The 25,300-nt window shown below is 38.2% G+C and overlaps 1 protein-coding gene across 1 annotated transcript in view; it reads right to left on the bottom strand.

The window, feature by feature from the left end:
* PDPR (pyruvate dehydrogenase phosphatase regulatory subunit) overlaps positions 1-24,600 on the bottom strand; it is a 69,329-nt gene extending 44,729 nt beyond the window's left edge. Inside the window, exons 1-9 of the mRNA XM_053702182.1 lie at positions 24,458-24,600; positions 18,788-19,032; positions 16,292-16,425; positions 10,935-11,016; positions 10,387-10,550; positions 10,078-10,199; positions 9,885-10,002; positions 7,087-7,236; positions 6,112-6,304 (exon numbers count right to left, since the gene is read on the bottom strand). Coding sequence (XP_053558157.1) covers positions 6,112-6,304; positions 7,087-7,236; positions 9,885-10,002; positions 10,078-10,199; positions 10,387-10,550; positions 10,935-11,016; positions 16,292-16,425; positions 18,788-19,005 — 1,181 coding nt within the window. The 5' untranslated portion in view covers positions 19,006-19,032; positions 24,458-24,600. The remainder of the gene's footprint in view (positions 1-6,111; positions 6,305-7,086; positions 7,237-9,884; positions 10,003-10,077; positions 10,200-10,386; positions 10,551-10,934; positions 11,017-16,291; positions 16,426-18,787; positions 19,033-24,457) is intronic.
* Between the last annotated feature and the right edge of the window lie 700 nt (positions 24,601-25,300).

The raw sequence follows: 25,300 nt of genomic DNA, 5'->3' as shown, positions 1-25,300 counted from the left end.
ACTTTTGGTTCAGCACCTGGGTAGTGCTTGCTGATTGGTGGCTACATTTAGACACCAATCAATAAGCACTACCCAGGTGCTGAACCAAAAATGGGCCAGCTCCTAAGCTTACATTCTTGCCCTTTCAAAAAACATAATTTATGCTTACCAGATAAATTCCTTTCTTTCCTGGCAGAGAGAGTCCACGACTTCATTCCTCACTGTTGGGAAATACAACACCTTACCACCAGGAGGAGGCAAAGACACCCCAGCCAAAGGCTTAAATATCCCTCCGACTTCCCCTATCCCCCACTCATTCTGTCGAGGGAACAAGAAAATGTAGGAGAAACATCAGAGTATAAAGGTGCCAGAAGAAATAATATAAAAAGGGAGCCGTTCAACAAAAATAAATTACCGGTGGGGTCGTGCACTCTCCCTGTCTGGAAGGAAAAGAATTGATCTGGTAAGCATAAATTATGTTTTCCTTCCATAAGGCAGGGAGAGTCCACAACTTCATTCCTTACTGTTGGGAAAACTATACCCAAGCTCCAGAGGACATTGAAGGAATAACGGGAGTGAACAAACAAGAGGCGGACCCTATTCTTAAGGCACCACTGCATGCAAAACTAAAGCTGCTTCAGTCGAAGCAAATACATCAAACTTGTAAAATTTTGAAAAAGTGTGTAAGAAGGACCAGGTAGCCGCCTTACAAATCTGATCCATAGAGGCTTTGTTCTTAAAAGCCCAGGAGGAAGTCACTACTCTAGTGGAATGAGCCGTTATCCTCTCAGGAGGCTGTCATGATGCTGTTTAATAAGCTAAGCAGATGACACTCCTCAACCAGAAAGATAGCGAAGTCATAGTAGCCTTCTGTCCCTTACGCTTCCCCATATAGATGAAAAACAAAGAGGAAGATTGTCTGAATTCCTTAGTAGCCTGAAGATAGAACTTTAAGGCACAAACCACATCTAGATTGTGAAGCAAGCGTTCCTTCGCTGAAGAAGGATTAGGACACAAGGAACAACAATTTCTTGATTAAGGTTACGATCAGACACCACCTTATGGAGGAACCCTAATTTAGTATGTAAAACCGCCTTATCAGCATAGAAAATAATTTAAGGGGGGGTCACATTGCAAAGCAGAAATCTCACAAACTATGCGCGCAATAGCCAACAAAAAAAGAACCTTCCAAAATAACAATTTAATGTCAACAGTATGCATATGCTCAAACGGAGCCTGCTGCAAAACATGAAGAACAAGATTTAGGCTCCAAGGTGGAGCCCCAGATTTCATATTTAAACACAGGTCTGATCCTAGTCAGAGCCTTAACAAAGGACTGCACATCCGGAAGCTCAGCCAATCTCTTGTGCAGTAACACCGACAGAGACAATATCTGTCCCTTCAGGGAACTAGCAGATAGACCCTTCTCCAGTTCATCCTAGAGAAAAGATAAAATTCTGGCAATCTTAACCTTATGCCAGGAAAAGCCACGCTCTTTACACCAGTACAAGTAAGTCTTCCACACTTTATGGTAGATATGACAAGTAACTGGCTTACGAGCTGAAATTAGAGTGTCGATAACACTCTCAGAAAACCATATCTTGGCTAAGACTAAGCATTCAATCTCCACGCAGTCAGCCTCAGAGAATCTAGATTTTGATGTATGAAGGGACCCTGTATCAGCAGATTTCTGCGACAAGGTAACCTCCACTGAGGAGATGAGGACATCCCCACCAGATCCGCAAACCACGTCCTTTGCGGCCACGATGGAGCAATCAGAATTACTGATGCTCGCTCCTGCTTGATGCGAGCCACCACACGAGGGAGAAGCGGTAATGGAGGAAAAAGATATACGAGTCTGAACCTCCATTGTACTGATAGGGCATCTATCAGTTCCGCCTGAGGATCCCTCAACCTCGACCCTTACCTGGGTAGCTTGGTATTGAGGCAGGATGCCATGAGATCTATCTCCGGCGTCCCCCACTCGCTAAATATCTCTGCAAACACCTCGGGTAGAGAGACCATTCCCCTGGGTGAAAGGATTGCCTGCTGAGGAAGTCTACTTCCAAGTTGTCCACACCCGGAATGTGGATCGCTGACAGAGTACATCTGTGAGTCTCTGCCCACTCTAGTATCTGAGATACTTCTCTCATTGCCAAGGGACTTCTTGTCCCCCCCTGATGGTTGATGTAGGCAACCAAGGTTATATTGTCTGATTGGAATCTGATAAACTGGGAGGAACCCAGAAGGGGCCAAGCCTTCATGATTGCCCTGGGTTCCAATATATTGATCAGAAAGGGAGGATTACTCCTGAGTCCACAGCCCTTGTGCCTTCTTGGCACCCCAAACAGCTCCGCCAAGCCGGAAAGGCTTGCGTCCGTAGTCACAATCTCCCAGGACGGTCTCAAGAAGCACGTGCCTTGGGACAGATGATCTTGACAGAGCCACCAAGAGAGCGAGTCACTCGGCAGGTTGTCCAGCACAATTTGTTGAGACAGATCTGAATGGTCGCCATTCCACTGTCTCAGCATGCATAGTTGTAAGGGTCTGAGATGGAATCTGGCAAAGGGAATGATGTCCATACAGGACACCATGAGTCCAATCACCTCCATACACTGGGCCACGCAGGGTCTCAAGGAGGCCTGGAGGGCAAGACATGCAGTAGTTAGCTTGCAACGTCTCTGATCTGTGAGAAATATTCTCATGGATATGGAGTCTATTATTGTCCCCAGGAAATTCACCCTGGTACTTGGAGTAAGAGAACTCTTTTCCAAGTTTATCTTCCATCCATGTGATCGAAGAAGACTGAGAAGGGACTCCAAGTGTTCTTCTGCTAGACGAAAAGATGATGCCTGTACCAAGATATCGTCCAGGTAAGGCGCTACTGCAATACCTTGTGTTCTGGCAATGGCTAGAAGAGCCCCCAGAACCTTTGTAAATATCCTTGGAGCAGTAGCTAGGCCAAACGGAAGAGCTATGAACTGGAAGTGCTGGTCCAGAAAGGCAAACAACCGCAGGAACTAAAAATGCTCCCTGTGTATCTGAACGTGAAGGTATGCATCCTTCAGGTCTATGTTGGTCATAAACTGTCCTTCCTGAACCAGATGAAGGATTGACCGTATTGTCTCCATCTTGAAAGAGGGAACACTCAGAAACTTGTTTAGGCACTTTAAGTCTAGAATTGGACGAAAGTTTCCCTCCTTTTTTGGAATCATGAAAAGGTTTGAATAAAACCTCAAACCTCTTTCTGCTGTAGGTACCGGGACAATTACTCCTAGAGAGGAGAGATCCTGTACACAACCTAAAAAGGCAGTCCTCTTCTCTGGTCTTGTAGACAGTCTGGAGAGTATGAATCTGCCCCTGGGCGAATGAGATTTGAATCCTAGTCGGTATCCCTGAGATACAACCTCCAGGACCCAAGGATCCTGTACATCCTGGAACCAAGCGTCTGAAAAAAAGAGACAGACAGTCCTGCCCCCTACTTGATCTGATCCCGGATCGGGGGCTGCCCCTTCATGCCGATTTATTCTCGGCGGGCTTCTTAGTCTGTTTGGACTTATTAAAGGACTGAGCTGGCTTCCAAGTACTCTTGGGCTGCTCGGACTTCGATGAGGACTGCTGTTGTTGTGATTTGTCAGAACAAAAATTAGACAATTGCCATCCCTTAGGCCTATTCTTCTTATCCTGCAGTAGGAAGGCACCCTTACCTTCGGTAACCGTAGAAATAATGGAGTCCAGCCCTGGACCGAATAAAATCTTCCCTTTGAAAGGACGAGAAAGGAGTCTGGATTTAGAAGTCATATCCGCAGACCAAGACTTCAACCAGAGAGCCCGGCGGCTAGGACCGCAAAGCCAGAAGCCTTTGCATTTAGGCGAATAATCTGCATATTCGCATCACAGATGAAGGAGTTAGCAATTCTCAGAGCTTTAATTCTCTCCTGAATATCCTCAAGGGTAGTTTCTACCTCAATGAGCTCAGACAGAGTGTCGCACCAGTAGGTAGCTGCTCCAGCAACCATGGCTACAGCTGCCACCGGTTGAAATAAAAACTCTGTATGTTGAAACATCTTCCTCAGAAAATTTTCCATTTTCTTATCTATAGGCTCTCTAAAAGAAGAACTATCCTCCAGGGGAATAGTAGTATGCTTAGCCAGTGTAGAAATAGCGCCATCCACCTTAGGGATGGAGTGCCACAAATCCAATTGAGAGTCAGGGACGGGAATAATATTTTAAAAGTAGACGAGGGGGAAAAAGAAGTTCCTATGCTTTCTCATTCATTACTAATAATGTTCGCCATTTTAACTGGCACAGGAAAAGTCAGAGGGACCTTCCTGTCTTCATAAACCCTGTCTAATTTAGGGATCTTAGGTTGCTCAGGTAGTTTAGCCTCTGGAACCTCTAGCGTAGACAGAACCTCCTTTAATAAAAAAAGCAGATGCTCAATTTTAAATCTAAAGGAGGGTTCCTACGTTGAAGTAGGTTTAGAAACTGAAGTTTCCAACCCAGAAAATTCACCCTCTTAAGCTACAGAGGTTAACTCATCCTCGGATAGCTGGGACATAATAGCTAAATCCGACAAATATTTAGATGACTAGGTCAGGAGAACTATGTTTAAACCTTCTCTTATGTTTGCTAGAGGGAAGTAAGGCACTCGGGGCCGCAGACACCGCCGATTGTAACTGTGCGGTAAAGTCCCCAGGAAAAAAGCCCCCCTCCAGATGGACGATTAGTTGAGCCACGGGGGAACTGCATGTGGAGCGGGTAAAGTAAAGTGTAGTAATATCTCGGGACATAGATTCCTGAGAGGTAGACGGCTTAGAGGGGCACTATGAATATTAGCAGGCTTGTCTCCCTTCTTAAACTTTAGGACAGTGCTTAGGGAAATTGAATAAAATTGAGCAGGCGGGCAAACTACGGCCTCCTCACAATATAAACAGGAATTATTAATCTGTACAGAAGGAGCGAACCTTCTAATGTAGTATCAGAGTCCTCCATAGCTAAGTATATATCCACAGAAGGACGAACAAAAAAACGCTTTTATTCAAAAAATGGCACCTTTATAATCCCAATGGCTGGGGCACTCACCACCTCCTAGACCCAGACAGCTAACAGTGAAAACGCTCTGATTAGGAGTGATGTTGCAGCAGGATCGTAGAAAAATGAAAAAAAAAAACGCACCCGGTCCCGTGGTGCGTAGGACAGGACTTCCCCTGCTATGAAAAAGGCGCTAAGCTATTATGAGCTGCGCAACACTCAAAAACGAAAGTGAAACCTGTTTGTTCCAAGCCAAAAGCACACAGTCTATGAGCTCAAAAACTTTCACATTAAAGCAGTTATAAATAACCCCTAGCTGTTCAAATAATCTCCATGAAGGAGATATTAACCCTTGATCCTATCGAGGCATAAAGGAGCCTCTACAGCAAAAGTGTTTATAAAAAAAAAAAAAAACGGTCTTACCCTCCAGGATCCATGCTGTGGAACAGGCACAGCCTCTCAAGTGTGACAGTCTTGCAGCGACGCTCTGACATGGACTTGAGTGTGTCACAGCAAGCAGTGAAACTCGTCAACACCGATTGCTCAGGAGCTGTTAGGCGACAGTCTGGATGGGTTAACAGAAAAACTTTCCCTGCATCTCTAGACTCAAACTTTCATCAATACTCTCACTGAGAGGTTGACATGATTACTTAAAACTCCAGTCCTTTCTTGAAGGGAACATACCCATTACAGGACTATCCAAAATCTTCTGACACTTCTCTGCCACCTCCTATAGTGACGAAAGGCAAAGAATGACTGGGGGATAGGGGAAGTGGGAGGGATATTTACGCCTTTGGCGGGGGTGTCTTTGCCTCCTCCTGGTGGCCAGGTGTTGTATTTCCCAACAGTAAGGAATGAAGTTGTGGACTCTCCCTGCCTTATGGGAGGAAAAAATACGAAGAGAACAAAGAAAAATTGATAATCGGAGTAAATTAGAAAGTTGCATGCTCTATCTGAATCATTAAAGTTTAATTTTGACTAGACTATCCCTTTAACTCTTTTCAAGGAACAATATTTAAAAATGTGCTAAATATGTACAATATCCCTTTACAGACCTAAGGATCGCATTACATACATTTGTGAAGGCTAAATACTTACTTGCCAGCTCCCCCACCAAGGGAGCACCCCTGGGAGTTCATTCCTGCTAGCGTGAAGTATCCAAGTAGGTTTGGGCTGTCACCCATTAGGCAGCGCATGTCCGGTGTGAATGACTCAGGGCAATTCACCAGATTCTGAATTTCTAAAGCCTCCAGCGAGGGCATACGGCGCAGCAAAGCAGTGAGCAGAGGTTCTGCAGAAAGACAAGGAGAAAACACATAATATACCTCTCTTTTAGCTTAAAAAATACCCAATCCCCCTTTAGCAAACTCTCTCTCCTGTTAAAGTGACATCATACACCAGATTTTTCTTTGCATACAATGTTTTGTAGATGATCCATTTATATAGTCCATCTGGGTGTGTTTTTGTAAAAATTTATAGTTTTGCTTAGTTTTAAATAAACGTGCTGATTTTCAGACTCCTAACCAAGTAGCAAAACGTTTTAGATGTATACTGATGTATAAAGATTTCAGGCTGCTTCTGTTTGTATAATGGGTCTTTTCATTTGCAGGGGAGGGGGTAGGTTCTGCTATCAGTCCCTTTCAGTGGGTGTCCCAGGCTTATCTCATTAACAGTGTTAAATTGGGAGCTTCCAAGTAAGTTTTTAAAAAGTTTTACACTGGATTTTTATATCAGTATCTGTGAATATCATTCTTTACAGTAGTGTCTATTACATGCAGTTAAATTAAAATTGGTGTATACTGCCCCTTTAAACATTTACTGAACATTTCTCCATCAAGTTGCATCTAAAATCTCTTCATGATTTTCACCTATTTTCCATCATGGACCGTCTGTCCAAATTTCCCTGTCTTCTATGACCTGCCTCAGATGCAACAGTGCTTCTCTTGCCCTATTATCACCTCTCTTATGGTCATTGGCTAAGACAATGAATCATTCAGTGCAGCAGGACATAAGGTTTGCAGCTAGTATCTTTATAATGAAGCTGCTAAATATGGCGCATAACTAAAACATTACCAAAGTGGTCCCAGTCTTCTTGCAGGTTTTGTATCTCCATCTGGTTTCTGCCCTCTGTGAAGATAGGTTTTGGATTCTTTTCAAAGCCACCAGACAATATTCCTCCCTGCCAATTGCGGATATAAATCCTCCCGTCAGGGTCTACAACAGCTATGTAGAGAAGACACAACAATGTGATGCAATTTGAATTGTGTACCAGATCTACATATTATAATAATAAAATATTGGTTTTAACCCATTTAGGGCTAGATTACAAGTTTATACAATACTGCTGTATTATTATGCTGTTTAGTATTCCTTAGAATTGATTGCATGTCAGTTTCTTGTCTCCTATGTATTCCTAGCTGTAGCCTTAAGGATTAAGGGTTAATTTTCACATATAAGTGTTAGCTAAAGTGGGCGTGTATTTATGTAATTCATTAGGTTTTTTCAGCCTATTAGATGTTTTGATACCCTTTTTAAATTGTACACGTGTGTGCAGCACCACAGGCTATTATTATGGCTTTCAGCCGAAACATGTAAGCCATTGGTGCCACGCTCACACGCTTTTATTCCTGCTTGCACTGTTGACCCTGAGCTTGTCTTTGCTCAGATTTTACTGGATTCAATAAACCTATGTTTTAATTTTTCTAAGTGCCTCTGGGACTCTGCTTTTCTTTTTTGTTTGCTACTTTACACCAGCGCATGAGACCCAGTATCACCTCCTCATTACGCTGCCAGTGCCGGGTGAAGACTTCCGTGACACCCCCCTATACGTCATCACTGACGCACCGTCGATTCCTCCCAATCACAGCTGCTGACCGGGAATTTCGGATCGAGGCGGAAGAGAAGGAGATCAGCAGAGGACGCTGCTGACGGATGTCTGTCCGATCATTTTGGATAAGAATCTCCATATCTTCAGTGCTTAAAGATACACCTCTGACGGCTATGGGATATTGACAATCTGGACGAAACCAGAGAGGGCGAGTGTCTTACTTAAGTCCCGGTTGCCTGTGTAGGCATAACACATCACGATAAGGGTTACCATCCTCCCTCTTTTTTAGATTACAAGTGGAGCATAGAATATCGATTTTGTGAAAGCAATATTTGCGCTCCACTGAGTAATAACATCACAAACAAATGTGCGCTGGTATTACAAGTTAGCCTTAATGCGAAGGCGAGCTTGCATTCACATTACTGGGAAGCATTGTGCTCACGAGAACTAGTGCAGCGGAGGGGGTAAGTCGTGCAGCGATGGCAGCAAATTGTAAATATATATATGAATATATACATATATATTTATGTGCTAATATGTGTATATAAACATATTATCACATATATATATATATATATATGTGTATATGCATATAAATATATATTTACAGGTAAAAAATAGTTCTCATAGACTGCAATGTAAAGGCACTTTTCAGTGCTGTTTTGTTTTGTTTTTTTAACACCCCTCAGCCGCTTCTTGCAGTTACTTTATTAAAAAATAAAGATGCTGCTATTTTTATTTTTTTAATAAAGTATATTATACTGTATTTTGGGGGCATGTGGTGGACATTTATAAAATTAACCAGAGATCTGATCTCCGGTTAAATTTATAAGCGCCAATTGCTATCGCAAGCTTGCAGTAGCAATAACAAGCCACTTGTAATGGCTGGTTATTTATTGTGCGCCCGCAAACTGGCCCATTTGCTGGTGCGTGATAAATTAGCGCTCCACTTGTAATTTAGCACTTAATAGTTTACATCTCCTTTTTTACAATTTTTTTTCACTGTCCACTAATACCAAAGAACTTCTGTTCTACGGTTGTGCACCATATAAAAAATGTTCTACATGAAAATAGTTATTTAGCCTGTCTGTGAAGAGGATGACTTTCTAATGTGTGTAATATTTTATGTTGATACATTTAATTAACACTTATTTCTTGGCATAATTTGCAATATGATCAGAGACTGCAAAAAAATAAATATATATTTTTCAGAATTTATTGAAAAACATTGGCACACAATTTAAAATTTTGGTACAATAAAATTATGCTAAATTTAGAACTATAAAAATGGTTGCAATATTTAGGAAATAATAATGCTTATGCTACTGAAGAAAGGGAAACACGCAAAAATCTGTATAGACACTTCTTTAAATATTATTTCATTTTTAGTCCTAATTCTGCTGGGGGAAAACAACATATTTTTTTGTAAGTAACTCACAGAAAAGCTACTCTACACAGCGGTGTAAAACTATAAGCAGTAAAAGGGTTAAACCCAAGCATTGTCTGTCTATTACATTGTTAGGGGCCGATTTATCAAGTGACATATTGTAAATTAAAAATTGTCAAATTGTGGTGGTGCATACTTAGGTAAATCATTATGAGAAAAAGGAAGAAAGAGAAGGGAAAAGAAGGAGAACAGAAATAAATTAGGCTCATTTATTTTCAAGAAAACCCAAATCTATGTAATTGAAAAATATCTAGAACAGGTACATGCCATTTTATACAGCTTAATGTGTATATCTGTGTTTGTGTGACGTTCCTCAGTTTTCTTATCTAATCATAGCTACACTAATTTATCTGCTCTCTGAACAATATGAATATAAAAGTAATTTAACTTGCTCAATCACTGACCTGTTACATATATTTTAGAGAGATCTATAGAATTTGCTTTCTTAGAGACTTGTTTAGATATCTGATATTCTTATATAAAGAAATGTTAAATTGTAAAGTGATCTCTTGCACATATTCATTGAGCTACAGACACTAAACACATTTTTTGTGAATTACGCAAGAACTACGGCATCTGAGAATACAGGTAACTTACTTGGTGTATTGTTCTGCAAGGGATTGCGTAGCGGACGGGTCAGTAGATAGAAGTGTTCACAAGCATGTAGGGGAATGCTAACAGGCTCTTCATTGGACAGGCCCAGCTCATATGCCCACTGCAAGAGAAAAAGACACTGGGATAGCCTCAGAATATTGAACATCAGCAGGATGTTTTAGGTGGTCTTAATTACCTGCCCGGCACAGTTGACAAAATATTCACACTCCACTTGACCCCGGTCTGTGTCCACACCAGTCACATGGCCTTTCTCCACAAGCACATGGTTGACACTAGTATGTTCAAAGACTGTTACACCTGCAGGACATGTGAAGGTTAATACTAGAGATGGACAAGTACAGATATTTTTACTTAAACCTGGTAGATACCACCGGCTTTTGTGACTTAACAATGAAATCACATCTATCAAATGATGCTTTTCACTTTATAGTTCTGTAAGGTAGCTATAAAACAGTGAGCTGCAATATATACAAGAATCTCCTACCTCTTCTCTGAGCAGAGTTCACTAGTGCAAGGGTCACATCTGCAGTGGACACCACAGCATCTTCAGGAACATACATAGCCCCCACCAGGTCATGAATATTAATCAAGGGATGGAGTTCCTCTACCCGCTTTGGGCTAATTATTTCACATGGGATTCCTTTCATCCTGGAGAGAAAGATTATCAATTTTTTCCCCCATCTAATGGGCTTGTAATTAGATTTTCACAACAGAAAAACTGCAATAATATCCTTGGTTGCCTCTAAATACAAAGTAATGCAGATTCTGATCTTGCCTAGTTCTCCAGTCTCTAACGCACAGGTTCCCACCCTCACTTAACCCTGTTTCTAACATATTTACAATCTCAAACACATTTACTTTCTTAATTCTCAGGTTCACATTCACAACCTTATTCCACCCAAGGTTCCAATTCTAAATACTACTTGCTGAACTTTTATCCCCAATCATTGCTACTCTCTCTCCCTTCCACCTTATATAATGGATTCCAACTCCCCTGTACTTTGTAAGGTAACCATATTGTGCTCATCTTACCTTAACCTAGCCATCATACGTTTCAGAGATATCAGCCGATCTTGTGTCTGTGCAAGGGAGATAGATCCAGTCCTTGTGTAACCTGATGGATGAATAAAACTTATAAAGCATGACTGTCAGGTCAGTATGTCTTAAATAAACTGCAAGAAGCATGATGTGAATATATGATTACTAGATTCTTATGCACTCATATTAAAATGCATTGCTTATTGTTAAAGGGACATTGTAAACTGTTTTGTAGATGATCAATTTATATAGCCCATCTGGAAGTGTTTTTGTAACAATGCTTTACACTGTGCTGATTTTCAGACTCCAAACCAAGCCCCAAAGTATCAGATGTAGACTCCTACTTGCTCCTGCTTGTGTAATGGGTATTTTCATATGCTTGTGAGGGGGGTGTCTGCTCTTCATGCTTTCTCAGACCATTCAATTGGTGTCCCAGCCTAACCTCATCAACAGTGCTAAACTGGGAGCTTCTAAGTAAGTTTTTAAAAGGTTTTACACTGGATTTTTAATTCAGTATCTGTGCATATAGTGTCTATTTCATGCAGTTATATGAAAATTGGTGTATATTGTCCCTTTAATGCTGCAGGGAGCCACTTTACTTATTTAAATTGGGGTCCTTAAAGGGCCACTAAACCCAAAATCTTTCTTTCATGATTCAGATAGAGAATAGAAATTTAAACAACATTACAATTTACTTCCATTATTTATTTTGCTACATTTTCTAGATATCCTTAGTTGAAGAAAAAGCAATGCACATGGTGAGCCAATCACACAAGGCTTCTATGTGCAGCAACCAATCAGCAGCTAGTGAGCATATCTAGATATGCTTTTCATCAAAGAATATCAAGAGAATAAAACAAATTAGATAATATAAGTAAATTAGAAAGATGTTTAAAATTGCATTCTCTTTCTAAATCATAAAAGAAAAAATGTGGGTGGCATGTCCCTTTAATTAAATATTTTTCCATATAAAATGTAAATTAACTAATCCCCTTCAGTATTAGGACTATGGATACATTAAGTTAGAATAGATGGTATTTTGTAATTCATTTAACACATGTTATTTCCCAAAACAATTCTAGCAAATTGACACTTTTTCCTCACACTCTCAAGACAAAAGATATAATATATTTCTCAATACCAGCCACTCTTCCACAAACATACACGTGCTTCCTGAATATCCCCATCTGTTCCTTTCAATTCCTCTATTCCCTTTAGCTTGCAGAAAAACAGCAATCAGGACATCACAACATCACAAATTAAAACCATACATTTAGATTTTTGGGAAACCATCATGTATGGCAAAATGAATTACAGGCAACAATCAAGGGGAGAAAGGCCTGTCTCTCTCTCTCTAGTCTCTACCTTTGTAAAAATGCCTTCAGGTCCTTCCTATTAACCTACATACTCCAAATTCCCAAAACAATATTTTTATTTGCAAGCTCATCTGGTCTAAGATTATATTTTAAAATGGAAATTAGGTATTTTTGAGTAGATACTTTAAAAAAAACAAACCTGAAACATGCTGCATGCATAATTATTCTAACCCCTCATAATAAAGGGACACTGAACCCAAATTTTTAAGCAACTTTCTAATTTACTTCTATTATCAATTTTTCTTCATTCTCTTGGTATCTTAATTTGAAAAAGAAGGCATCTAAGCGGTTTGTTTGTTTTGTTCAGAACTCTGGACAGCACTTTTTTATTGGTGGATGAATTTATTGTCCAATCAGCAAGGACAACCCAGGTTGTTCACCAATGGGCCGGCATCTAAACTTACATTCTTGCATTTCAAATAAAGATACCAAGAGAATAAAGAAAATTTGATAACAGGAGTAAATTAGAAAGTTGCTTAAAATTGCATGCTCTATCTGAATCACGAAAGAAAAAAATTGAGTTCAGTGTCCCTTTAACCTTTTGCTGTAATAACAGCTTGAGGTCTTTATTGGTAAGTATATACCAGCTTTGCACACTGTCTGGGAGTAATTGTTTTCCATTTTTCTTGCCTGATTTGCTCTGGATGGTTTGTTAGCACTTGTGGACTAGAATTCTGCCACAGAATTCTGCCACAGATACTTAATGGAATTGAGATCAGGACTTTGACTGGGCCACTGTAGGATATTCACATGTTTGTTATTGAGCCATTCCACAAGATTCCCAGGCTCTGCTGATAAAAAGCACTGTACTTCATGAGATAGTGTTTGCTGAGGTATGTTTTGTTTACGCCACACATAGCATTTGAAACTTTAGCCAAAAAGCTCTATCTTGCTCTCATCTGACCACAACATCTTTTCCCATATCTTAGCAGAGTCAGTCTCATGCTTTTTAGCAAACTCCAGATGTGCTTTCATATGGCTGGTTTTAAGTAATGGCATTTTTCTTGTCATCCTCTCATACAGGACAGTTTGATGCAGAGCTCTTGAAATTGTTGACACTCCAGTCTCAACCACTGACCTCTGTAGCTTCTTTACAGTAACTGATGATCCCTTTTTGGCTTCCCTCGCAAGTCTCCTCCTTGCTTGGTTTCTGAGGATGACCTTTTCTCTGGAGTGCCCGAGATGTAGCCTCCACTTCCAGGAGAATTCATCCAACAAAGCTAACTGGGATGTCCAAACACTTTAATATTACTTTGTACTTTTTTCCGAACTGATGCTCTTTGAATACTCTAATATGTCACTGCTGTAGAATGCTCCTTATTCTTCATTGTAACAGCTTTCCTTCAGATCAGCAACCTGACCAATAATCCTTATCCAGAGTGGGACTGTTATCCAAAGAGAAATGCTCATTGTTTTAATGTATCACAGGTCAATTTTTTGCTAATTGTATTGGAATTACACCAATTTTTCAGCCTTGTAAACATGGAGCTTCCAAAGCAGATGGGGTTGAAAAGTTTTGCAATCTGAATATTTAGTTTTTTTTATATTTGTCAACATAAAACCAATATCACCTGAAAATATTTTTTTGAGATTAAATGTCTTAGATAAGGTATCACATGGGACAAAAGTGTTATATAACCCATCTATGCTAAAAAAAAATGTCTAAATAAAAGTTTTAGAATTCAGACAGAGCATGTCCTTTTTTAAAAAAGTTCCTTTTACATTTTTTAAACTCAGTTCTATTGTGGTAAACTTTACTTTCTTTTCATATTCTTTGTGGAAACTTAGCTACTTTCCATGACAGTATGGATAGGTAGGTTCAGCAGCTTGCATTATATATAAGTAGTATTTGTAACAATGTATATCATTACTGCAAACACTGTTTCCATAAAGTGCTTTGATAAAAAAAGTTGATTGGAGCGTGTTTTAATTGAATGCCCTATCTGAATCAGGAAAGTTTGGTTTTGATTTTTTAACCCTTTAAATGGTAAATTATACTAAGTTAAAGGGACAGTCTACACCCGAATTTTTATTGTTTTAAAAGATAGATAATCCCTTTATTACCCATTCCCCAGTTTTGCATAACCAACACAGTTATATTAATATACTTTTAACCTCTGTGATTATCTTGTACCTAAGCCTCTGCAAACTGCCCCTTTATTTCAGTTCTTTTGACAGACTTGCAGTTTAGCCAATCAGTGCCTGCTCCCAGATAACTTCACGTGCACGAGCACAGTGTTATCTATATGAAACACGTGAACTAACACCCTCTAGTGGTGAAAAACTGTTAAAATACATTCTGAAAAGAGGTGGCCTTCAAGGTCTAAGAAATTATTATATGAACCTCCTAGGTTAAGCTTTCAACTAAGAATACCAAGACAACAAAGCAAAATTGTCGATAACAGTAAATTGGAAAATTGTTTAAAATGACATGCCCTATCTGAATCATCACAGTTTATTTTGGCCTAGACTGTCCCTTTAAACTTAGATTCTGTATTATTATTGGTTATTTGTAGAGCGCCAACAGATTCCGCAGTGCTATTAAATTCCACAATAAGGAGTCAAGTGCTTGAGCCGTTTGTTCTCTTGCAAAAGTACCACAAAACTTTAGTGAGTTTGGGTTTATTCACATTTGAGGTTTGCCAGAACAGTATAATGCACTTGTGCCAAATCTGAACTTGTTTTCTAGCTTAGACCATTTATTGTTAAAGGGACATGAGACCCAAATGTTGTCTTTCATGATTCAGATAGCGCATGCCATTTTAAAAAAAACTTCCTTATTTACTTCTATTATCAATTTTTCTTAGTATCTTTTGTTGAAAAGCAGATGTAAACTCAAGCGCATGCACGTGTTTGGAGACCTATATGGAAATAGTTTTGCAAGAGCACTAGATGGCAGCATTATTTCCTGCCTTGCAGTGCTCCAGACCCCTACCTGAAAAAAATCCATGGGAACTTAGCAAATTTGATTACAAAAGTATTTTTTTTTTTGTAATTGTATGCTCTTTATATATCACAAAATATTTTTTATTTTTGTTTCATATCCCTTTAAATGGTTTAGCTTTCTAATTATATATACATTTAAAGGGACAGTATACTGTAAAATAGTTTTTCCCTTAATGTGTTTACAATTGCTTTTTTTACCAACTGCAGAGTAAAAAAATTATGAAAATTAGCTTTTTAAGGCTTATTTGTGTATATTAAAGCTCTGATTTTGTGTTTTGAAGCCACAACCTAATAAAATGGGTTGAGCTTGTAGGTAATAATCAGATCTCATTACTGTATCACATTGTGTACATATACCTGCTTCTTTATCTTATATCTGTCCTTAAAACAATCACCAGTACTTTGAGAGAACAATGGAAAATCAACATTTTATTACCTTATCTCTGCTTTATCACACTGGGAGTGTAATTTCTTCTGCTGGCTGTGTTTACAAAGCTTATCTATAGCTGGTACGCGCGGCCACAAACTTTCAGAATAGGTGGGGATACCACATGCTAAATCAACAATTTCAAATGCCAATATAAGGGTAAAGGAGCTACTTGTAAACAATTTAATACACTCCAGCAGGTAAAGTGGATCATTGGTAACAAATTAAAGGGGAGAAATTGTTTGAGTAAACTGTCCCTTTAAGTTCAATTGGCAGCTTCATTATTGTAAATCAAGTGGGTTCTGTATAGGTTGAACTCAATCGACCTTTGTCTTCTTTCAATCTCATCTACTATGTTACTGATATACAGAAATCTGCTAGTAGACAACACACAGTAGTGATAGTGTCTCTTACAGTGGCAGTTGGACTCCTTTACGCTCGCATTTCCATACAATTTTGAGGCCAAACAGGAATCTATTTATATAAAACACTGTTTCTACTATTCATTCATTTGACTGAAATTAAGAATTGAGTTATACTGAAGTGCTGTATTTAGATAGGCCGCTATTCTACAGGAATGATGTATAGTGGCTAATGCCTACCTGTAGGGACTCCAGTCTCCTCCTCCAGTTGTTGATAAAGTTTATTCGAATAATCCGCCATCTCTGTTTCTATGGAAATATGTTTGACTGTGCTCACCATGCCAGCACAGAATCGTGTTGAACCAGCACCTAGCCTAAAGGAGTTAAGCATCACATAAAACATAATATTAACCAGATTAATAAACACATTCACCAATGTTAAATCTATTTCTTCTACTTTGTATTTACTAAGGAAGGGCTTAAAGGACCATAAGTCGAAAATGTAATGCTCTAATTTCTTATGAGCATGTAATTTTAAGACTAACAACCCTGCAGTAATATGTGTTTAACCTCTGCAAAGGAACATAACAGTCAAAACTGAAATGTGCATTTCTGTCTCTGAGCAGGTGCGGTATTTACATGTTGGTGTATTGGAACCATGCAGTGCATGTGCTTCTTCCTCTAAAACTCCATTTTAGAGGAAGAAGCACAGTATTCTGGGAGTTACATAGCATTGTGTAATTTTTAGTTCACTATTTCCCTCTCAATACTGTGCCACTGCAGTTCAGAACTCTAATTACCAGCATGCATTGTACAGTGGTGGGAAGTGAGCTTCTTGGAAGGCAGAAAGTTTTGCGTGAGGTTACGCCCCCCTCCTCCATGCTGTGTGTGTGCTATAAGCCATGTGGGGGATTTCCACTCCCACCAAGTTTTTAATAGCAGAAAAAAATAAGGTATCTCATTAATTCATTCACAGCAATGTGCTCTGAGTTAACACATTCTGTCCTCCTACTCACATACTGAAATAGTTTGTTTTAAAAGTTTTGGCAATAGTACAAAGAGAAGAACGTTTATTATGCATATTTTAGATAATGTACCATTAGCAGTGTTAGGCTTTATATTTATAGGTTAACTTATATGGGTTCTTTTGTGTTTAATTTGATTATGTTTTTCGTTTTTATAACTGTATAATGCAACAGATCAAATAAACAAAGCACTAGATAATAACTAAAACTAAATGTTCCTACTATTTTCATTTATAAGTTAGCAGTCTGTGTAAAGATATTAATTTTATTACAACCAAAAAAAATTGTAAAAGTGTATTAAAAAGTTTAGCATATAGTGACTCCAAAATGTATAGTGCATTAGTAAACTAGGAATAGTAGTAGCATTTTGGAATCATTTTTAACCCCCGATTTTTAAAAACACTCTTTTGTAAGCACACAGCTAGATTAAAAGCAAAATGGAAGAGTTGCTTTTAATCTAGATGTGTGCTTGCAAGAAAGTGTCAGACTTTCTATGTGTTGTGTTAGTAATTGTTTTGTAATTCCCTATGAGCTTATGTATGTGTGTATATTTTTTGTGATGCTGTTCATAGCCGTTAGTCCATATATACTAACAGCAGTTGCAGGCTTAGAACTCATTAACAAACACAGAACTAGCTAAATGTAACATGATACACAATACACTGTACATGAACGAAGTCACCTCCTGCAGCTGAGATATTTTAGGAGAGAGTGAGAAAGAAAGAGAGAAAGAGAGAGAGACAGAGAGAAAGAGAGAAAGAAAGAGAAAAAGAGAAAAAGAGAGAAAGAGAGAAAGAGAGAAAAAGAGAAAAAGAGAAAAAGAGAAAAAGAGAAAAAGAGAAAAAAAGAAAAAGAGAAAAAGAGAAAAAGAGAAAAAAAGAGAAAAAGAGAAAAAAAAGAAAGAGATATAATGAGAGAGGAAGAAAGACAGAAAAATAGATTTTACACAAGTTTAAAGAAGATTTTTTGCCCCAACAAATTTATCGTTAAGACATACAATAGTGATAATTAATGATATTTAGATTCTTAATAGTTCTGTGACAATGTAACTTTAATCAATTTTATAGAAATACTGACAGACATTCTATTGCACTAATTCAAAGATAAAAATATTTTAAGGCATTAATAACCCAATCAAGGGGCAAAGGGCACAATACATTACTGAATTAAGAAAAGGGATCACAGTAGTTTGACTACATTAAATAGCCACTATAGTGACACAATGATAAGCTCTCATTTGTTATATAATGGAATTGTATAACTGTAGACCCTGTAACTCTATGCCCCAAAAGATTAATTACATAGGTATAGTACCATTTGCTAGCCACAGAGATCTGACTAGCCATCTGTGCAACTAGCATTACTAATTGGCTAAGCATCAGTTTCCACTCCCGATCAGAAGTTCTCTGAGGCTCCCAATTGGTACCAGATTTACCATTGAGACCAAATAATTTACTTCACTAAAATTGCCCTTTATATAGCAAAATTTGTTCTCTGATAATTAGCATTTTGCCCAATAAGATCAGAACATCTATTTACATTTTTCAGTAGCTCTCTACCCCCAATAAGGGTGCCTTAGTTAAAAAAAGAAAAAAAAAAAAAAAAAAAAGGAAGAGTTATTATGTGAGCACAGTCTGATCTGAGTCTTAGAAGCATCCCATTATGGATAAAGTGCTATATAAATTTATATCAAGACCACAGCAATATTCACCTTCCTTGCTCCAGCAACAAGATGTCATGCCAGCCCAGTTTGGATAGATGATATGCCACTGATGCACCCATAATGCCACCTCCACAGATGACCACTTGGGCCCGCTGGGGTAAGGGCTGTACTTCTGTAGAGGCTGCACGCAGGTGGAGGGATATACAGGGCCAGCCATGTCGCCTGAAATGCCCTTGAAGATCTGATAACAACCGGGCATGCATCATGGAGGGGGGAGGGAAGCGAGAGCCAGTCTGCAGGAAGACACAAAGTGGGTATAAGTAACTTCTTTGGGGAGGGATACTTGTCAGCAGGAGAGAGTAAACACCTTGGGTATTTAAAATAAAATGTTTAGTTATTTAAACACTTCCTGTCCGATGTAAACAAAAAAGGTCAAATTTGAAATCACGTGATCGATCACAAGATCCCATTATTTCAATGATGAAATCAGGTCGGGGGGCGTGCCTATGACGCAAGGCACACCCTCCGGTCCGTAACCCCATTTAAGAAGCAGCTATGGCTTCAGGACAGCAAAACAGCTTCCATACTGTCCTAATGGTGCTAAAGCCCTGCACAGTTACGACGGCATGGAGCGTCCTAACGGCAGCAAGGGGTTAACAAAATAAATTTACTATATACTTTGATTTATTTTACCCGCTCTTCGTGTAATTTAGTTCTGAAAATGGTAAGTTCTGCTGATTTCTGATGGCTAACCCTGTTACATATTTCCCTAATTGGCTTTAACTGATAACAACTGTAAAACAATTCACTTTATTCTAACATTATGACTATGACTAGCCTTGTCTGCAGACTCAAGCTCATATTGACTCTTCCAAATAAGCCCATACTGACTCTTACAAAAAAAAGACAATTGGTGGGTGGAGTTTGGCTATTGAAAAACAACTGTAGCAAATAATTTATTAATTTGTTTTGAAAAGATTTAGACTAAGCTGATATTTTATTCTATAGCAAGACAAGAGAAATGTCTTGTAATTATTAATGTGCACCAGTTTTGAGGAAGGAGGGGATCTTGAAGTAACAAAACACATGGCACAAGTTCTTTATTTATTTTATTTATTTATATTTGATATTTATCAAAGATATGTAACACATAGTACTAGCTCAAATGGTAGACTTGGATATGAGGGACTGTCTGTAGTGCAATACATGTGACTGTATGGAGGATAAGTGCTTGACAGTCTACAGTCAGACACAGGTAGAGTCATGCGTATAAAAATAGTTTGTATTCCACTACCTAGTGGCAGTTCTAGGTGGGGAGCAAGGGGTGCAAAGTCACCCCCAACCTTCTATTCTGCACAATCATTGGACTGAGGAGTAAGGTAAAAGGGTAAAAACACTACTCCCTCCTCCTAACGTTTTAGAAAGAACCTGTCCAACAACTGCCTAATGACACCCCCGGACAACCTAACTCTTCCCTCAGAACACATGACTCCCCCTGCCCATGCAACACCCATAACTACACTTCCACCCACCCTGTCCCCACATGTAGAACACTAGTTTCCTACCCATAAGTGTTTGCCCTCTAAAATAAGGCTTCTGGAACTGCCACTGCCCTCTAACAAAAATGCTTCTAGAAGTGTTAGCAAATCTTAACATCCACATAGCCAATCTCAGTCCAGGACAAAATGTAATTTAAAGGGACAGTCTAGTCAAAAATAAACTTTCATAATTCAGATAGGGCATGTAATTTTAAACAACTTTCCCATTTACTTTAATCATCAATTTTGCTTTCTTCTCTTGGTATTCTTAGTTGAAAGCTAAACTTAGGTAGGCTCATATGCTAATTTCTTAGCCCTTGAAGGCTGCTGTTCTATCAGACTATCAAACATATCAGATCAGCAAATGGAAGTGACGTTCCTTCAGCTGTCTGACCGAAAAAAACTCACGGTGCATGCGCTCCTCCGTGTCCTCGCATTCCAATCCCAGCACGTCACAAATTACTATCTACCCATCACATTCTTGGACATTATTAAAGCGCAGGCACGCACGAGGTGTAGTTTGTATATGTAAGGCATGATGGATAATGTAGTTTAATTTCAAAGAACTACGTACCTTTAATATACAGTTATTACAAGTCACATTACAATTACTGCAGTCAAATATACTGAACCTTTCTTTAAGTTTCAGTTTATTAATTTATGAAAAATAATTTTAATGTGACTTGTTAGAAATGTATATTAAAGGTACCGTAGTTCTTTGAAATTAAACTACATTACCCATCATGCCTTACATATACAAACTACACTTTGTGCACGCATGCACTTTAAACGTGTCCAAGAATGTGATGGGTAGATAGTAATTTTTGATGTGCTGGGATTGGAATGAGATGACATGGAGGAGCGCATGCACGGTGAATATTTTCGGTCAGACACCTGATGGAACGTCACTTCCGTTTGCTAATCTGATATGTTTGCTAGTCTGATACAATACCGCCTCTTATCTGAATGAATTTTTACAGTTTTCCACAACTAGAGGGTGTTAGTTCATGTGTGCTTACGTCTGTGGAGTTACCTAGGAGTCAGCTCTGATTGGCTAAAATGCAAGTCTGTCAAAAGAACTGAAATAAGGGGGCAGAATACAGAGGTAATCACAGAGGTAAAAAGTATATTAATATAACTGTGTTGGGTATGCAAAACCGGGGAATGGGTGGTGTAGACTGTCCCTTTAACTAGCAGTTTCACAATTTTATTTTCACTACAGATGAAAATGTATCTAGTGTGCGTCTTTTCTTTTCTTTTTTTTATTGCTACATTTTTACCTTATAATTAAGTAATGTTAGACCAAAAGCAAAGGACACAAATTTATTCAAGAAACAAGAAAATTAACAAAATGTATTTATTTTTTTCTCTGCAGCGAATTTGCAATGCAATTTATTATAAAACTTTGTTTTATTCTGTATAATGTAAGCTGTGAATCTATGATGATTTGACAAAATACACGCCTGATGTATGCTACATAAGCCTTTATTTATATAACTGTTTAGTTCTAGCATAATTATAGGCGACTCCAATAGTAGCCGCAAGCTCACAAAGTGTGACCAATCGTTTGTGCTTTGAGGACATTCAAACACTATATCTGATTTATGCAGCTCATAGAGACTTGTACCAAATTGTGTTAATGTTAACATTCTGAATCTCATGACTATGTGACTTATGATGTAACATTGATATATATGTAATGTTGTCGCTCTTTACAAAATAAAGCTTGTTTGAAATTAAAACTTTGCTTTATTCTCCAGTTGATCAAACACATTGCTATTGAGCTGGTGCTTTAGTGTAACGGCCTAATTTAGAACTGGCTTTTATTTCAAAATGACAAGCAAAAGTGGAAAAAAGTTATTCCGCTTGACTTTCTGGGACACAATGTTGAGCCGGACAAATTCAGCTTACAGGCATTCAGTGGTGCACTAGCATATTAGGAAACTTTGTTTTTTTTATTCCTCTTTTTATGGAAACATTTCAGTAATAAATATGACAGTTCATATCATATCTTAAAGGGATATGAAATTCAAAAATGTTCTCTCATGGTTTAGATACAGCATTCAATTTTAAACAACTTTCTAATTTACTTCTGTTATCAAATTTTCTATGTTCTCTTGGTATCCTTTGCTGAAAAGCAGGGACATAAGCTCAGGGGTGTGCACGTGTCTGGAGCACTATATGATAGCAGTTTTGAAGAATGTTACCCATTTGCAAGAGCACTCGATGTCAGAACTATTTCCTGCCATGTAGTGCTCCAATCCCTACCTTGGTATCTTTCAACAAAGGATATCATGAGAACAAAGCAAATTTGATCATATAAGTTAATTGGAAACTTCTTTTTTTTTATTGTATACTCTGTCTGAATCACAAAAGAAACTTTTTGGGCTTCATATCCCCTTAATGTTCTGTTTTTTCTTCAAGACTTATCTAGCAAGGTTTGTTTTTCAGATCGTACACCATGTTAAACAGCTCTCCTAAGAGTTCACTAATATCATTCTAGAAATATGTTTCCATAAACAGGATGGCATAATTCACAGTCAGATAGAGATGTAGGCTAGAAGTTTACATATGAAGATAGAGGAGACTTCATTATATACTAGAAATAATATGAATGCTACTCAACACATTTCTACAAATAACAGACTTGCATTATATTCACATGAAATGACGGTATACTACTATAAAATCCTACAGGCTAAAGGCTGGCAGCATAAATACAACCATAGATAATAAACTGTGCTGTTAATAAATACAAAGCACTAGCTTTAAAGGGACAGTGTCCATTTTACCTACTGGGGTGTATTAAATTGTTTACAAAATATATCCTTTAGCATTATTTTTTCATTTGAAATGGTTGGTTATGCCTATTGTTCCCCACCCATACTAAACACTTCTGAATTTAAAGGGATATGCAACCCAATATAAATATTTTGTGATTCAGACAGAGCATACTATTTAAAAAAAATATATATATATTTTATTATCAAATTTTCTTCGTTCCCATGATATTCTGTGTTGAAGAGATAACTAAGTTATACTTGCAAAACTGCTGCCATATAGTGATCCAGAACTAGGCTGGCTCCTAAGCATATGTCCATGCTTTGCAACAAAAGATACCAAGAGAATAAATAAATGTGATAATAGAAGTAAATTAGAAAGTTGTTTAAAATTGCATGCTCTATATAAATTGTGAATTAAAATGTTTGGGGTGGTTTCTGGCTACACAAAAACATGTAATCAAGAAGGTTTGATAAAATAATACTCCCAGTTGGGGGCTGTGAAAGAGAGGTACTACAATGTTCATTTTACATTGCTCTCTCCAAGTACTGGACTTTGAGTAAACAGTAATAAAGAAGTTGAGGACTTTGCATAAATAATTAGACAGATAAAATAATTAGGTATTTTCTCCCTACAAGATCAGTCCACTGAATAGAGCTATGGTTTCAGTTAGCAGAAACTTACTTCATATACAAAAATATACCTGAATGGACATTTCCCCATACATTTTAAACTATGCAGTTGGTATAACAAGTCATTGGAAAATATTAAGGAGCAAAACAATTTTACAGTACACTGCTCCTTTAATAAGAACGTATTCAACACATTCATAAAATGTTTTACTTTCTAGAAGTGTCAGCCTGGTCATATATACAAACAGCCTTACAGATAAGAGTATAGACAAAAAGAGTTACATGTCTCATATAATGCAAACAATACTAAAGATGCCAGATACGTTTCTAGAGGTGACAGATTATATGCAAAACCACAGAGGTGACTGGAACTCACTAACGACACTGAACTAGAGGGGGTAGACCGTGATAGCACATTCTAGTAATCCCTGATTTATGCATAATGTGTACTAGTGACAGACTAACATGCACACACAGTCCTAGAGGTGACAGAAGGGAACTAAACACAGTCCTAAAAGTTAGAGTCAGTTATAGGTTAGGGATGATAAGCTAAGCATTACACTCCGTAGTCCTATAGGTGTCAGGAGGCTAAAAGATACACTTAGAGACAGGCATTATAAAGAGGTCTTAGAGGTGACTAGAGGATATTAGACATTTCTACACTTAACAGGATAGCGCTAGACACGCAACAATAAAGAAAAGAGACGGGCTTTAAGCGCACACCAATAATAATAGGAGAATAAACACTATCTAATTTGACCTCTGACCTCTCAGCTTCCGGGAGCGTTTCTCTCTGTCAGTTCTTGGACGGTGCGACAAGGGGAGTGGACGTAGGGGACGAATGCATCATCACGCAGCCTCCAGCCTAAGCCAATCATCATACGAGTTTGGGACTAGCCCCACAGTTTTGTTTGGGTGATACATGTGGTCGCTAACAAACCAATAAAAAGAAATCGGAAGTTGATGTCACAGCCAACGCGGAAGTGAAATGGCCAAGGTTGTAGTTACGCTGGAGGGAACTTGTTATGAAACAGAGTGCATATCATGGCTGTTTCATAATATTGATACACACGTCCTTTCCAACCCAGTAAATGTTATGTCGAACCTTTATGGACTTCACGATTTACTATGGAATCTAAATCGTATGCTGTTTTCTTTTGTGCTTACGTATTTGAACGCAAGGAAATAAATATAAAATATAGGCTTAGCTCTACTGATCTCAATATTAGCAGGGTGGTGCTATCTTAGTATAGTGACTGTTATAACTAAATATTTCTTCACATCCTCTCTTAAAAGGACAGTAAACACATTGATTGATTGGTATGTCAAATGTTTAGTTATGTGTAATGAAACAACTTTGAAATATAATTTAATTATTAATTTTGCTCTCTTTTCATGTAATTTAGCTCTAAAAAAATAAGCAATTTCCAATTCTCAGAACTTAAAATGCACACTGATGACATCTCAATGGTAACCCTGCTAAATATATGTTCCTATCAAAAAAGTGAAATGCACTTTAGACTAAAGCCCAGATTGGCTCCTCCAAATAAGGCAAATGGTAGAGTTTGGCTATTGAAAAATACATGCATTAAAAGGATCATAATTTGTTT

The sequence above is a fragment of the Bombina bombina genome, chromosome 1 (assembly GCF_027579735.1).
Source record: "Bombina bombina isolate aBomBom1 chromosome 1, aBomBom1.pri, whole genome shotgun sequence".
Classification (NCBI taxonomy): Eukaryota; Metazoa; Chordata; class Amphibia; order Anura; family Bombinatoridae; genus Bombina; species Bombina bombina.
Note: the sequence above shows the minus strand (reverse complement) of the source record. Positions and strands in the feature narration are given on the sequence as shown.